The sequence below is a fragment of the Vidua chalybeata genome, chromosome 3 (assembly GCF_026979565.1).
Source record: "Vidua chalybeata isolate OUT-0048 chromosome 3, bVidCha1 merged haplotype, whole genome shotgun sequence".
NCBI lineage: Eukaryota > Metazoa > Chordata > Aves > Passeriformes > Viduidae > Vidua > Vidua chalybeata.
The window spans coordinates 67,818,819-67,833,142 of NC_071532.1; the positions used below are offsets into that span (position 1 = coordinate 67,818,819).

At 40.8% G+C, this 14,324-nt stretch overlaps 1 protein-coding gene across 3 annotated transcripts in view; it reads left to right on the forward strand.

Moving 5' to 3' along the window:
• Positions 1-379: 379 nt before the first annotated feature.
• Positions 380-14,324, forward strand: part of CDK19 (cyclin dependent kinase 19) — a 120,872-nt gene continuing 106,927 nt past the window's right edge. For 2 of the 3 annotated variants that reach the window (XM_053938555.1, XM_053938557.1), the window contains exon 1: positions 405-612. In XM_053938555.1, coding sequence (XP_053794530.1) covers positions 485-612 — 128 coding nt within the window. In that variant the 5' untranslated portion in view covers positions 405-484. Of the gene's footprint in view, positions 613-14,324 lie in introns of all 3 variants that reach the window. The other variant, XM_053938556.1, reaches the window with a different exon arrangement.

Genomic DNA, 14,324 nt, shown 5'->3' on the forward strand with positions numbered 1-14,324 from the left:
GCCAGAGGCGCCACGTCCGGCCGCGCTCGCCGGTCCCGCCTGTGCGCGCAATGTGAAGAGTCAGCAAGTTCCCAGCGGCCGCTGAAACGCTCCGATGTCTCCGGAGAAGGGCAGTGCGCCGACGTCGCCCGGCCGGGGCGGCCCGGGGCATGCCGGGAGTTGTAGTTCTGCCGCTACGGCGTCCCGCCTGCGGCGGCGGGGCCGGCTCCCGCAGCCGCACTACGACTCCCGGCACCTCGCGCGCCGCGCCGCGAGGAGCCCAGTTGAAGCGGGTGGCGGCGGCGGAGCGCGCCCCCTCCCCCCCGCCGAAAAGCCCCAAACCAAAACAAAAACAAACCGCCCCCCCCCCCCCCGTCCCCCTCGCCCGCCGCCCCCGCCGAGCCCCGGACATGGCGGCGCCGGGAGGGGGCTCCGCCAGCTGCGGGTGCTGATCCGGCCGCCGCGTCCCCCTGCCCGCCCGTCCCTCCCCGCCCATGGGCGAGACATGGACTACGAGTTCAAGTCGAAGCTGGCGGCCGAGCGCGAGCGGGTGGAGGACCTGTTCGAGTACGAGGGATGCAAGGTGGGCAGAGGCACCTACGGGCACGTCTACAAGGCCCGCCGCAAGGACGGGTAAGGGCCGCGCCGAGAACCCCCTTCCAACCCCCCCACCCCCCCGCACCAGCGCCCTCCCCTCCTTCCTTCCCCTCCCTCCCTCCCACCTCGGAAAGTTCCTGGCAGCGCGGGGGCCGGAGCGCGGAGCCCGCCCGGGCAGCCCCCGCCCCGCGCCGGGAGCGGGCCCCGGTGCCCCGGCCCCGGCATCGGTGCCCGACTACTCAGAGCGACGGAATCAATTAGGCTGGAAAAAACCTCTGAGATCATCGAGTCCACCCTATGCCCGAACACCACCATGTTCAACTACACCGCGGCACCAAGCGCCGCATCCAGTTTTTCCTTAAACACCTCCAGAGACGGAGATTCCACCACCTCCCTGGGCAGCCCATTCCAATGTCTAATCACCCTTTATGTAAGCAGTCCTACCTAATGTTCAACCTAAAGCTAGTCCCGCTCTGCCCCTCTTCCCCCCCGCCATCCCTGGTGGTGCGGTGTCAGCAGGCTGTGCCCTGGGGTCGCCTTTGCTTTGCACGCCGTGTTTCAGGTCGTCGCTTTCGTCTTTTGTGTGACCGCGTTCGTAATTTGATGATTGCAGGGGATTGAGAAGGGAGAAGCACCTGGCTCTCGACCGTCCCTCCCCGGCTGCTCCCTCCCGAGCGGCCCGGGAAGCTCCCGGGGTGTGAGTTGGTCCCTGGTGTGTCCCCAGCCCCAGGCACGCCGCTGATGCCAGTGCGGGGCACGCTTGGCTTGATGGCCTGTCCGGGACGCTCCTTGTAGGCAGAGCTGGTGGCTTCTGTCCAGTACCTATGCGCAGGTGTGTCTCCATCAGTTTCCCATGAAAGAGCAGGATGCCAGTCCCTGTCCCCAAACACTTGGCTGCTGTCCTTTAGGCATTAAGCCCATGTATGTTGGCTAAGCAAGGTTTCTTCTCTTCTCTGGGGAAAGCCAGTACCACGGGATAAGTGTTCCATGGATGCTATTTTCACAGTGTTGTGGTTAAGAGAGCAGTGGGGAGCTAGGGTTGCAATTTGAGATTGTTTGGCTGGCATGCAGTTGTTGCAGGGGAGCAGTCCTGAGGCTTGAGCAAGGCTCTCATGCAGGTGTGGGTTCCAAATAGAATCCTTTTCTTTCAGAAGAGCCATTGAGCACTTTTTCACTGTGGTGTGTGCCTGGTGCACAAACACAGGCTGTGTTTGCAGAGTGTTCTAAGCATACTGTAAGGGTGGATAAAATATACCTGCAAATTAGAGGTTATTCCTTTCTGTCAGAATGTTAAAGGGGAGAGCCTTCCATTATAGCCAATGGAAACTTTGAAAAAGAAGAGACTGAATGTGGAAAAATGACAACTTTTATTTAAAATTTTGGAAGTGGTTAATGGAATGCTGCTGCTTGAGATTAGTAGAGAAGTCTAGGGATTCTTCTGTAGGAATAAATGGCATTCATGTGTGTCTTGAAAATTTAAACTCTGAATTAGGAGGTTGTAGTATAAAAGTGATTAATAACTGAAAGGTAGACACTAATTCCAGTGAAGGATTAACTACCGGGAAATGAGCTCTGATTCTGACTAGCTTGCTCTGCAACCTTAGGAATACTAGAGCATAGCTAACTTGAAATATCAAAGCTTTTCCAGGTATTACAGCTGCCACTGAGCTCTTCCAATATTTTTGAGTTAAGTGATCATGGTTGTTTCTTTTTCCTAAATATTAATTTTTATGAATATATATATGTAAAATATACATGGGATAGGAAGAAAGCGGTAATAAGGAAAGGAAGCAGTAATAAAACCACCAAAAATGCTAGTTAGATGTTTGTTGCTGTTCTTTGATATAGTAAGCCTAAAATTTCTGCTTGTAAGAACAGCATAAAAAAAGGCAGAACTTTGGGTTTACTGTTTTACAAAAGAAAGAAATAAAGAAATTTGGTGTGAGTTAAAACCAGACATTTTTCATTTCCATCATCTGCAAAGTAAAGCCATCACAGGAATTACACTGCTGCTACAAAGCACCATAAAGAACATGTCTTCAAAATCCCTAATAATATGACAAGTGCAAATGGGTAGTAAAGCAAAAGTAAATATGATAAAAAGATAGCTAATGTGTCAGAACTGGGAATAATCAAAGGGAGACCTTGAGCCGTAAGACAACTAACTGGTAAAAGGAAGTGCAAAGTTTCAGTGCTGTCAGATAGATTGACATGTAATATAACATGGCACAAATTCAACTGTACTATATACTCAGAGGCTTTACTTCATGAAGCTTGGAAAGTGATTTATTTTTTCACTTTTTTCTTGATATTCATTTTATTATGTTGGTGAGTTCAGTCTTAGTTGCTTTTGTGTAACTTTAGATCCTTGGGTAAAAGTAAGATGTGAACAATTTAGGAAAAAATTAGAAAACAAGCCATTAATATCAGATGATTTCCTGATGTAAACTCCTAGCTAAAGTATATATTCAGGTTGGAGGATATTTAGCATTAGTTATGAACTTTAAGGGGTCCCTAATGAAAGAAATTAGCAAAAGAAATCTAGCAGTGCTGCATATTTATTGTGTGCTGATCACTGGGGGCTTTTGAGCCTCGTGTAAAGGAATTCTTCTTTAGCTGATTGCAGAGACTATTTCAGTATTTCCAATTTGCAAGGGATTTCTGTATAAAAGAGAAAGATTCTGGCTTCTTGCTTCATATAGATAATTTACAATCTCAGGAGGCTGAGGGCAATAAGAGCCTTGTAGCTCTGCAGAAATTCCACTGAGAACTTGTCACTTCATGTTTCAAAAAGTTGGCATATGAATTTTATGAAATAGTAAAATGTGTTTATATGGAGCTTGGCAAGCTGTTCGATAAAATGCTTGTAGAAAAAGTGGTTGTGTTGCTTAGATCTCTGTGAATGACTTGTGCATAAAAGCAGTTTTTTGACAAAGTAACAGCTTAGTTTGGCTTTTTCAGCCTAGAGTAGAATATAATTTGGGCATGTTTCTAGTGAGCTGACTGGTTTTTATTAAAGTTAAAAGATTTTTTCTTTTTTAAATAGTCAGATTTGAACAATGTTGGTGTTACATTTTAATGCACTGCATCATTATATTTTTAGAGATTTTGAGCAGCTGCAGCTTCTGTTTAGGTCAGTAGTGTTTGTATGGTCTGATGAGGTCTGGAGGTATTACTTGTGTTACACATTTAGCTAAATTAGGCACTTGTGTTTACAGAACTTTCATTAATACCTCTGTAGTCCAGAAGGTGCCAATAGGCACGTATGTAACCTGTCCAATCTTTTATTTCATGTACACTAAAACCAGACCAGTGACTTTGATGGGGGAAATCGTGATATAAGCCTCATGATTGCAGTTCAGTCATCAATATTGGTTTTTAGCTCTTTATGTAGCTGGAAAATCTGTTACAGTTTTTTTGTTTGTGTACTGCTTCAAAGCATCATGTTGACTTGTGCTAAGTGTTTTTTTGGACACATTCACATCTGTCTAGTAAAGCAAAGAATGCAGCTTTTCCAGTAATGGTTAGGAAAATGTAGTTTTGTTTCATGCCTTACCTTTCCTCATTATGTTCCTTGCTGCTTCTTTGATCACATTGTAAGCTACAATGTTGTGCTTAGTTGTTTCATTTCTTCTATCTCCTCCTCATATGAGAGGCAAGTTTTAGGATGAGTGAGTTTTGGAAATTCTGTTTGTCGTGTATGCCTGAGTTATTTTCCTTTAGTTTTTTGAAATGATCAGTCTTTGAATGCAGGCCACTACATAGTATTTCTTCACCAGGATGTCAGTCCACCTGCAGGTGGATGCTTGCATGAGTCAGCAAGCTGAAAAGACACCACTGCTGGTTCATCAGGAGCGCAAGGAATAGTGGGATGCTTGAGTCAAGTAGGAAATAGGCCACTCTGTTCTTCATTCTGTAGCAGCAACAGCAGATGCAACACTTGCAAAAGCTGTATCTTCATGTGAATAAAACCTTTCTATTTATTGCTGCTTCTGTTTACCTGTAAGCAAAAAATTGAGGTGGTTGCTTTTTCTCAGTCTTGGGCTATTTTATTTCTTATTCATTTCCCTATCTGCGCTTGGGCAACAAAGTTTATTATAAAGATTACCTATATAGCTACTTGGAAAAAAAAAAATCTGTAATTTTAATTTAATCTGTATGTTTCAGAGCACCTTTCAAAAAACAAGTATGTGCTTTTTAATCTTGTTACTGAAGGAATGCCAGAAATATGAAGTGATCAGGTTTCAAATCGATGGCTGTAGAAGGGCCAGGATTTGTACCCTGGGCAGCTCACAGGCTCACTGCCAGCTCAGTAGCTGGTGCTGCTGGGCAGACCCTCCTGCCGTGTTATCCTTTGGCAAATATAAAAGATTTTGCACTGCCCTGTACTTACAGTGTATCAGCTAAACCAAGGATGTAGATTTATGTGCTACTGTAGTAGTATACTTTTGTAGCTTGTCAGATTACTTTATTTTTACTGTACCTGTAACTTTTCAAAAGAGAGTTGGTATAAAACAGGTTGCCAAATACGTAATTCCCTTTTGAAAACTGGACAACAGTGATGCAAGTGCAGAAACATCACTGTGGAATACAGGCATAGGAAGGGGAAGACAAATGAAATATTCTTTCCCTCTTCTTGCCCCTATTTTTCAGTACTATAAGTTTGTGACTGAAGAGGAGATTCTGTTTTCCTCCTTGGACTGACACTGGTGTGCAGAATCATTACTGTAAGGTTCTTAACTCACAGCTTCCAAGTCTACGTAAGAGTTGAGTGTCCCCTTCCTGGCAGTGTTCAAGGCCAGGTTGGATGGTGCTCTGAGCAATCTGGTCTAATGAAAGGTTTTCCTGCACATGGCAGGAGGGTGGAACTAGATGATTCCAACCCAAACCATTCTATGGTTCTATGAAAGGTAGGACATGGGGAGAGAAAGAAGGATGAAGTATAGAGCCAAGGCAAATACATAATCTTAACACAGAAGTGCTGCTTGTGGTTGTGGCTGTGTCAACTTGCCTTTGTTTTAGTTTTTTTATTTGATGAATATTTTTTGTTTGAAGCAGAAGTGGAAAAATAATGATTGAGAGAGAAAAAAAAATCTGCTATGAAGCATGGCTCCGTTGGAAAAACAGAATTTCTGCTGGAGCAACTTGGTGTATTTGGTATTTCTGCTAATATTGTTACATTGTTCAGAGGTTGCATCTGGTCAAAGTGGTGGCTCAGGTCACTGTGGTAGTAGAAAACTGAAAGTGTAGAAGAGTTAAAGGTAACCTGCTTGATCTCTTAAATCAGTGTTCGTATCGCAATTAATTTGTGTACTGTTGTCCCCATATTCTTATTTTGTAAAACTGAAATTACTTAAGTTATATAGCAGGAGTTTGTCAGGAGAGGAAACTTCCACTCAAGTTAGCTAAGTGCTGCAGATGGGCAGTGTTGGTGGCAAAATGTCAGGGGGATGAGTACATGTGTACTGCAGTTGCATTTACTCTTAAAAGAGAGGCAACTCATTGATGTGGTAAGGATTATACTCTCTTGAATGTGAAACTGGAATATTATTTACCAATGCAAGTTGATATTTGTAAGACATTTGAGAGGCTATAATAATTTATATCTTTACATTTTCTTACATCCTCTAGTTGACATTGCTTTGAACGTAAGTAATTTGAGTGTTGTGCTGTAGTTGCTTTTACTAATATAAATCTGTGACAGCCAAACCACAGAATTATTGACTGAAGTCAGAATGCAATGTGTTAGAACCTAAACAATTACTTCTCTCTGCAGGAAAATCTCTTACCAGTTATGGTATCTGAAAACCTTTGATTTGCTTTCCACTTTCATATTTTTTTCTTTTCCTGATGAAACTTCTTATCTTGAGGAGGGTAGAATGGCTGAAGGTGTTTATGCTTTGCTAAAATCTCTCAAAAGCAAAGAAAACCTAAATACTAGATTTATCTGCAAATCCTGAAAATACCTCTTAACCACTGAATGCTCTCAATATGTGTGAGAGGGAGCAGTAGAACTAAACCAAACCTGTCTAACTAGTTGCCTGCCATGCATTCTAATAGAAAAGTCCCCATCTAGGAAGAGATAATTAGTGCTCCATATCTGTGCTTTAATGAGAGCTGCTGTTGCAACTATACCGTGGCTTTGCTTCCTGCCCAAAAGGATAGTGCAAGTGGTGATGAGTAATCTTTAGTGCTTCCCACAGACTCTTGCTTATGGTTTCTCCCATGGCTGTTTTGTTGTTTCTTCTGTTACTCTCCCTAAAACTAAGGACAGAAATGAGCTGTAAAGTGCATCATCATCTTTCAGTGGTGTGAAGGTGGTAGGAGCTTGGGGAAGAAAGGGGGTCAGTAAGATGTAGAAGGGGTTGTGTTTGAGAGAAACAGATGAGTTTTTGCTAAACTTGTAAAGAAAGAATTTACATAAATTAGCCCATAAGATGTGAAGGAAAACTTTCAAAGTTAAGTGGTGTTTTTTTTTTTTTTAAAGAAATTAAGAGGGCGAGAACATTCATGTTTCTGAGTGAAGGGGTTAAAAGTTTTCCAGTAGAGCTGCAGGAAAAGGAAGTAAGAGGTTAAAGGGGAAGAAGAGTTTCTTTTCTGCCCCCCATCTGGTAATAGGGTGCAAAGCAAGACAGATCATGGACTAGGTCAGAAATGAAATGCTTCTTATGTGAACTACTTGACATAGCAATTTAATATGTTGTATTTCTCGGTAATCCAATCTTAACATGTTATATTGTGAGTAGATGTGTAGAGGTGTTTTTTGTGAAATTATTTTCATTATGAGTATTTTTACATCATGTATGATTTGAAAAGAAACCAAAAAATCAGCTAAAACCCTGAAGCCCCAGAAATTGCTGTGGTTCATAATGCTGCAGATGTGTTTGTACAAGTAACCAAAATTTCTGTGGAATGTCCTAACCAAATTGCACTAGAGATTTACCAGTAACATTAAATTTTCACCTAAGTTTTGAAAATACCTTCTGAAATGCTGTTTGCCTCTTCTGTGGCCTTAATCAAGCTCATGGCTTGCATAGACTTGGGTCAGAAGGTGCCTTTGTCCTCTGGTTGTAGCAGCTGAGTTCTGTGTTGAGAAGTGACTCCGTTTGTGTGCGCTTGCTGCTGCTTTACGCTGGGTCCAGGAGGAGGTACGGTCTACGTGTGTCATCGGGAAGGGATTGTTAGCAGCAGGGACAGGCAGCTCTTACATTCTGCTTCCACAGATGTTTGAGCTCCTTTGCTGGCATTTGAGAACTGAGGTACACTGCAGGGTTTTGGGTTTTTTTTGTTTTGTTTTGTTTGTTTGTTTTTTTACCGAAACAAAGTGTTAGAACTTAAAGATTTATTTGTTTCAATAACAGCACATTTGCTTGAAGGAATGCTGAAACTGGTCCAGGACAACTGCATTTAGAATAAATTGGCTAACTTAGTATGTGACTTCAGGAAACGAAGAACAGTTTCTACTTGTGTAACAAACACAAGAAGTTTATTCTTTTGACTTGACTTGAGTTTCATGTTTTCTAAATAATATAGGTTTATAAAAGACCTCCCAGCCCTGGGAGCTCGGTTTCCATGGTTTGCTTGACTATAAGTTAGATGACTGACAGATAACAATGCTAGTTGTGATGATATTAGAAATCATTATACCTCTTGTGAAGTTCACTATCTCAACAGATTCAAGAAGAAAAAAGTGCAGAAATACTTCAAACCAAAATTTGTTGTTGACAAAGTCAACAGGGAAAGTCTTTAACTCAACTGAAACTTCTATATCTGAATTTTTTATTAACATTCTTTTAGACTTTTCTGTGGGAGTACAATCCTTTCATTTAGTGGTGGGAGTTTGAGAGAGTTTATGAAATACTAGTGTGTCTAACAAGACTGGAGGGAATCAATGTTGTGGAGATAGCGTCAACTCACCTTTACAAAATGGGTGTCTGTAAGTGTGGGTTGGCTTTTTTGGTTGGTGTGTTGTGATTGGGGTTTTTTATCCTTTATTATTTATTTTATTTTACCTTATTGGAAAGCACAACTGACCTTTCTGTTTGTGAGAAAGATTGAGAAGCTGAGATTACTAAAAGAGTGAATCCCTGAAGGGCATTATTTATGTTCATGTTTGCTTCTCTCTTTTCTGGGCTTATCAATCTTTAAAACAATATTTTCAAATGAGGCCACTCTATAACTGCTTGTTTCTCCTCAGTTGTCATCTGTTTTCTACAAAATTCATGATCCTGAAATATTTTACAGTTGTTTACTTTGTAGATGAAACCACACTGAAGACAGGCTTTCCAATAGGCAGAGTAATGGCCATAGCTTGTGGTGTGTGCTGGGAGTGTCAGGTTGCTCAGTTAAGTATCAGGGTTCTGGGCTAAATAAAAGCACAGATATAACATGGATGAAGGCTGGGACAGTGTGGCTTTAAACATGTGTTCCCATAAAGTGGGCCTTGTGTGCAGAATGATTTTTTTTGTTCACTCTGTGCTGACTTAAGTAGAAAATGCTATTGATTTCTTTTTGCAGTCAAGTGAAAATAGGAGTTATAGGCAATTGACTTAGAGGCAGAAGCTAAATCTACTGGAATGGAAACTGCATCTGCAGGTATGCTTCACTATTTTGAAGCAATGTATCTGCTTTCCTCATGCATTAGTTGAAGGAAGAATCAATCCTTTTTGTGCAGCCAGAATGTTTTCTTCCTCTTTTGTCCCTCCTTTGTTTTGCCGTCTTTATTACAGCACTTGGAAGCATTCACCCAGGTTATGCTGGGATTCAGCTCTGCCTCTGATTGACCTTGACTGTCCCACCTCATTGGTAATGTTGTGGGGCCTGAGAGCCTGAAGAGATACAAGGGCCACTCATGTGTGACATTTCCAGCAGCATGTTTGGTTCTGAAGTCGGTTGTTTTGAGAGAGATACTTCTTATAAGTTGTGAATTCTTCAAATTCAGAGGTGTTTAGAGAAAATTCTCACCTGTGTTAATAATGAATTACCATGGATTCATGCTAAGATTTAACACCTTGCATATTCAAAAATGCTGTGTTTGTTGCTTGCGTTAATTATCGTCAGTGTGGCTGAGAGTGGGTGTCAGCTCATGTCTTTGAATGTGTCTATTCCTCAAATGGAGTTTCTGTATCAGTTGTTGTCTTGTTCTCAAGGGCATTGTAGACTTCAAACTTAGCTTATGCTCGTATCTTTTGATTAAAACCAGTCAATGTACTGGATAACCAGTTGTTCCTTTGCCCAGTTCTGTCATGCTTCAAATGAGAAACAGAGCTAGACAAATTGCCAAATTTAATTTGACCTTCAGTACAACCAAGACTTGTTATGATTAGAATGCCATTTATTCTACTTTTAGTGTCACTTCACTGATGGGTAAAAACCAGCATAAAACTTCATCAAATGATGTTCTTAAACCTCAGATTGTGACAGAAGCCTGTTCTGACAATGGGACATGGAGTTCCAAAATTCAAAGGAAGCAGAATGCCCCTCCCTTTCCCCTGGAGCAGATATGATAGCTGACTAAAGACCTTGTTTGTTTTTGAGAAGTAGCAAGGTTGTCTTAGTGGCTGGAATTAAGACCTCTGTCTTCGAGAAATCCTCATGTCCTGACAGTGAAGTGAGGGAAAAAAAGTGGAGAGGTTCCATTAAAAAAACCCGTGTAAAATTATGATTTTTTTACATTTCAGAATCAGACCTTGGGGTGACTTTATTGAGTTTCATTCCAGTCCTTCTATTTATTGTGAGGGTGTTGTTTCAACTTTGCAACTTTTCAGCTGTAATAAATGTGCTCTGTCTCACTCTGCCCTACTCTGACCATATGGAATTTGGGTCTTCCTTCTTATTCATGATCTGGGTGCAGCTTTAGCACCTAAAGGCTAATTTACCACCTAAGAATTACACTCGCATTGTGTTAGCAAGAATTCTTTCATGTAGATCTGGCTTTGAGAATTGGTAATTTCACTGTAGATGGTTTGAGTTAGAAAGTCTGAAGGAAAAGAACAAAAAGTTTATGCTAGATCTGTGATAAATCTGGGCTTTCATATGCTTAGGGGAAGCATTTGATTATGCCATGAGTCAGAAAAGGAAAATTGACTAACTGCAGCTTTTAGGCCATTGCCCTTCTGTTAGGTTTTACATTGAATCAATAATTATGCATATTCTGCTATAGGGGAACCTAATGTATTATAGGGATTTAGAAAAAAAATCTGCACCTGGTATTTCAAACATGTTATTGCTAAAAAAGACCCCAAAGTACAGGCTTCCTATTATTTGGTGCTCTGATAGTAATTTCCCACCTATCAAAGTTGCAGTATTTAGCCAGATTTAACACTACATAAAAAGAGTTCTGATGCACATTAAGCTGGATGGTTTAGTTACAGTATGGCTTTAGGAGTTAAAAAATTCTGAAACCAGACAGCTCATTTCTGTACATTTATAGTTAGTTGCAAGCATTCTTCTTAAGTGATTTTATGAAGCAAATGGCAGATTCTTTTTTTTTTAGCATAGTCTTAGGACCCTATTTCGATGATCTTGGTACATAATTTGCTGGCAAATAAAAGTTTGTTTCCTCTTTATTTCAGAGTTATTTTTCTCCTTGCTGCTGCTATTCCTTGTTTTAAGGTAGCAAATCCTTACATGCGGTGTCCTTTCAGGCAGGGAGATATTTCCTAAATCTATCCATTATGTTTTATCAAGCCTGTCTGTAAAGAAATAAAATCAGGTGCAACTCTCTCTTCTGCTTAAATATAGCAAATGCTGGAAGAAGCTACCTGGAGCAGCAGAGTAATTTTACAGCTTTCAGAGTTTAATGTGAACAGTTTAGTTTTTACCCTTACAAACAGGCTGTCAAATCTGCTTACCCCAATCTGCTATGAATGTACTTGTATGAAATTCACAGTTCTCAGTCACTCCAGATACTTAGGAATCAGTCTAATTTTAGCAATGGCAACAGCCCTGTAGCTGGTTGAGGTCTCCGAATTTTCATCAATAAATTTGGAGTGAGGGTGGCACTGACTGAAGTTGTGCTCTCCATGCAAATGCAAAGTTTTATTATTACAGTGTAAAGGCTAAATTTTAATAGATTAAGGTTAGCAAGATTTCCAGTGGTCTGGTATTACATAGATCTTAGACTGTGATGTGAAATAATCTGAAATTTTTGTTAACAGTTAGAAGGTATCTATGCTACAAAGATTTTTTTTTTTTAATTTTTGAATTAGAAACTAATGGAATAAAGAGAAGAGCATATAGTTAAGTTAGGTATTATGGTGCTGGAATACTTTTAGTTTCCTCACATTGATACTAAGAGACCTCTACTCCCTACTCCCAGTCTAGTGAAATCATAACTAGGAAAAAGCATCTTTTTTTTTTAATGACAGAAAACCTTATCAGTGCTCAGATTCACTTTTGGTCCTTTTAATCAGCTGTCTCCTCATGTATGAAGAACACATCATATATGTTAGGTGAAGTTTGTGGGGGATTTATAGGTATTCAGCATCTTTTGTGAGGCTCTGTGGAAGCAGGCAATGTCAAGGGCATTGTGTTTAATGACAAGTAGCTTAGCATCACTTTAAGAACTTGCCTTGTTCTTCAACTTGCACATTTCCCCTTGAGTTCATAAACTGGTTTGCAGAGGAGTAAACAAGGGAAGGATAGCCATATCACTAGTGTGATTTAGAGATACACTTGGGGTTGTTCTACAGATTATAAAGCAAAATCTGTTTCAATTTCTCAGGTGGTGCTGTGATAGCACAAAGTGTCTATTAATAATGTGATGCAGTTAGTACTTCTAATATGAAGTCTTTCAGTCTGACTGGAACATGGCAGATTTTCCAGCAGGTGAAGCTGTGTGTAATGGTTCTTCTGCCTATTTCTCATAGTGTATGTGATGAAAATCAGGTATCTTTTCAAAAAGCCTAATTGTAGTAATCAGTTGCTCTGTATTTGAATGCCAATTTATAGCAGACTTAAGCTTAGCGTGCTAATTTCAACAACAACAAAAAAACTATTTTCTTGAAAGGTTTTTTTTAAACCAATCAACCAAGAAAAACCCCCTAAGTATTTAAAAAATTCACTGATTACATTATGATTCCTGAGTTAGCCTTCTTTGGCATGCATTTATGCCTGACATTGGCAAGTCAATCAAATTGACAATTACTGAAAAATGGAGTAGTAAACCATACAACATTCAGGAATTTGGTATTGTTGCATTTTGAGAAGAGTAACATCTAAAATGACACACAAACTTCTGTCTTTTGGATGTATTCTTAGGTTGTTCTAAAGGATTTCATAGGTAGACTTTAAGTCTTGGGGGTAGCAGAAGATAGAGAAAAGTGCTGCTGCCTCGTGTTATTCTGTGTATATACTGAGCTATCTGGTGTTATCTGATGTTTGGAGTGAGACCTAGTGGAGTTCAGTAGGTATCATCAGGCAGTGATGCCAATGGAGCTGAGAAGCACTTAAGCACCTTTTTGAAAATTGAGATTGTAAGGACTTAAGACCAAAAAACCCCCCAAAAACCAGAAATGCAGTATTTACTGTAGCATACTGTCTCCATTCCAAAAAACTTTTTTCCTTCTGTATACCTGGATCAGCCTTGGACATTCTATTTTTACTCTAGTTCTTTTTAATATTGTGTACTAGAGACTGTCCTGTTCGATGTAAGTTTGTTGCATTGTTCCCATTCCTCAAGTTAACTTGTAGATGTTTCAGATGAGATACAAGCTCAGCTTTTAAAGATTGAATAGTTACTGCCTGATGGGGAAGTTGGTTTACCACCCTGCTGTTGTCCACAAGAATTGTTTTTGTTACCCAGTGGGCAACAAGCCAATAACTACACACTTGAGAGAGACATTGATTGTTTTTTTTTTCAGAGTTCTGCAAGCCTGGGTGCCCAGTGGAATTCCACAAGTCAAGCACAACAACTATCAAAACCTTTTGCTATTTATATGTGTCAGCAAACAAAGGAATTAGTGTGCATTGGCTACATGTTACATAATCCTTGTATTAATTAGTGTTCTATCTTCTATTGGTTAATGATTCTCTCTTCTCATGCTAGTCAGTCCCATGGTGTTTCTCTTCTTTTGGGCTGATGGGTTTTTGGGTCAATGATCTGTGAGTCAGTGGTTGGGATCTCCCCCTGCAGAATTACCTTTTACCCACTCAGAGCTGGTTCAGCACAGTTGCTGGGTAAGGTTTATTAGTTTCTTCCTTATCTTGGGGGTTCTGCCCAATGTCCTTGTGGCCCATAAATTCTGCATTCCTTGTGTCTGCTGTCAGTGGTACATCCTTCTCCCCACTTTGTTAACTTCCCTCTGGGTGTGAGATCACTGAAACCTGCCAGGCCCTAAAGCTTAGCAGGACAATTCTACCAAGCAGTAATTTGTCTTTCTAACACCTGCACATCACTTAGAGCTTGTGGGCTGCTGTCTGTTTCACAGATCAAATATCCCATCTTGTTGGTAAAGCTTGAAAGTATACAAAGATCAAACATTAAAGAACATCCTTTTCTTAAGAAAATTTTACATAGTCCACATTTTGCAACACTGCCACTAAGAGGAAAGCCCAGGTCCAGGTGACATACATGTCTGCTCTTTCTGTATGAGAAGTCCTTTCCTGTGACTGACACATGTGATGTTCTGTTTGCAACAACAAGAAGTTCCCATTAAACCTCTGGGGGATGCATCAGCATAGAGGCTAGCTATGCAGTCCACAGACATGACTGAAACTCTTCACAGCAGCAGAATGAGGTACACACC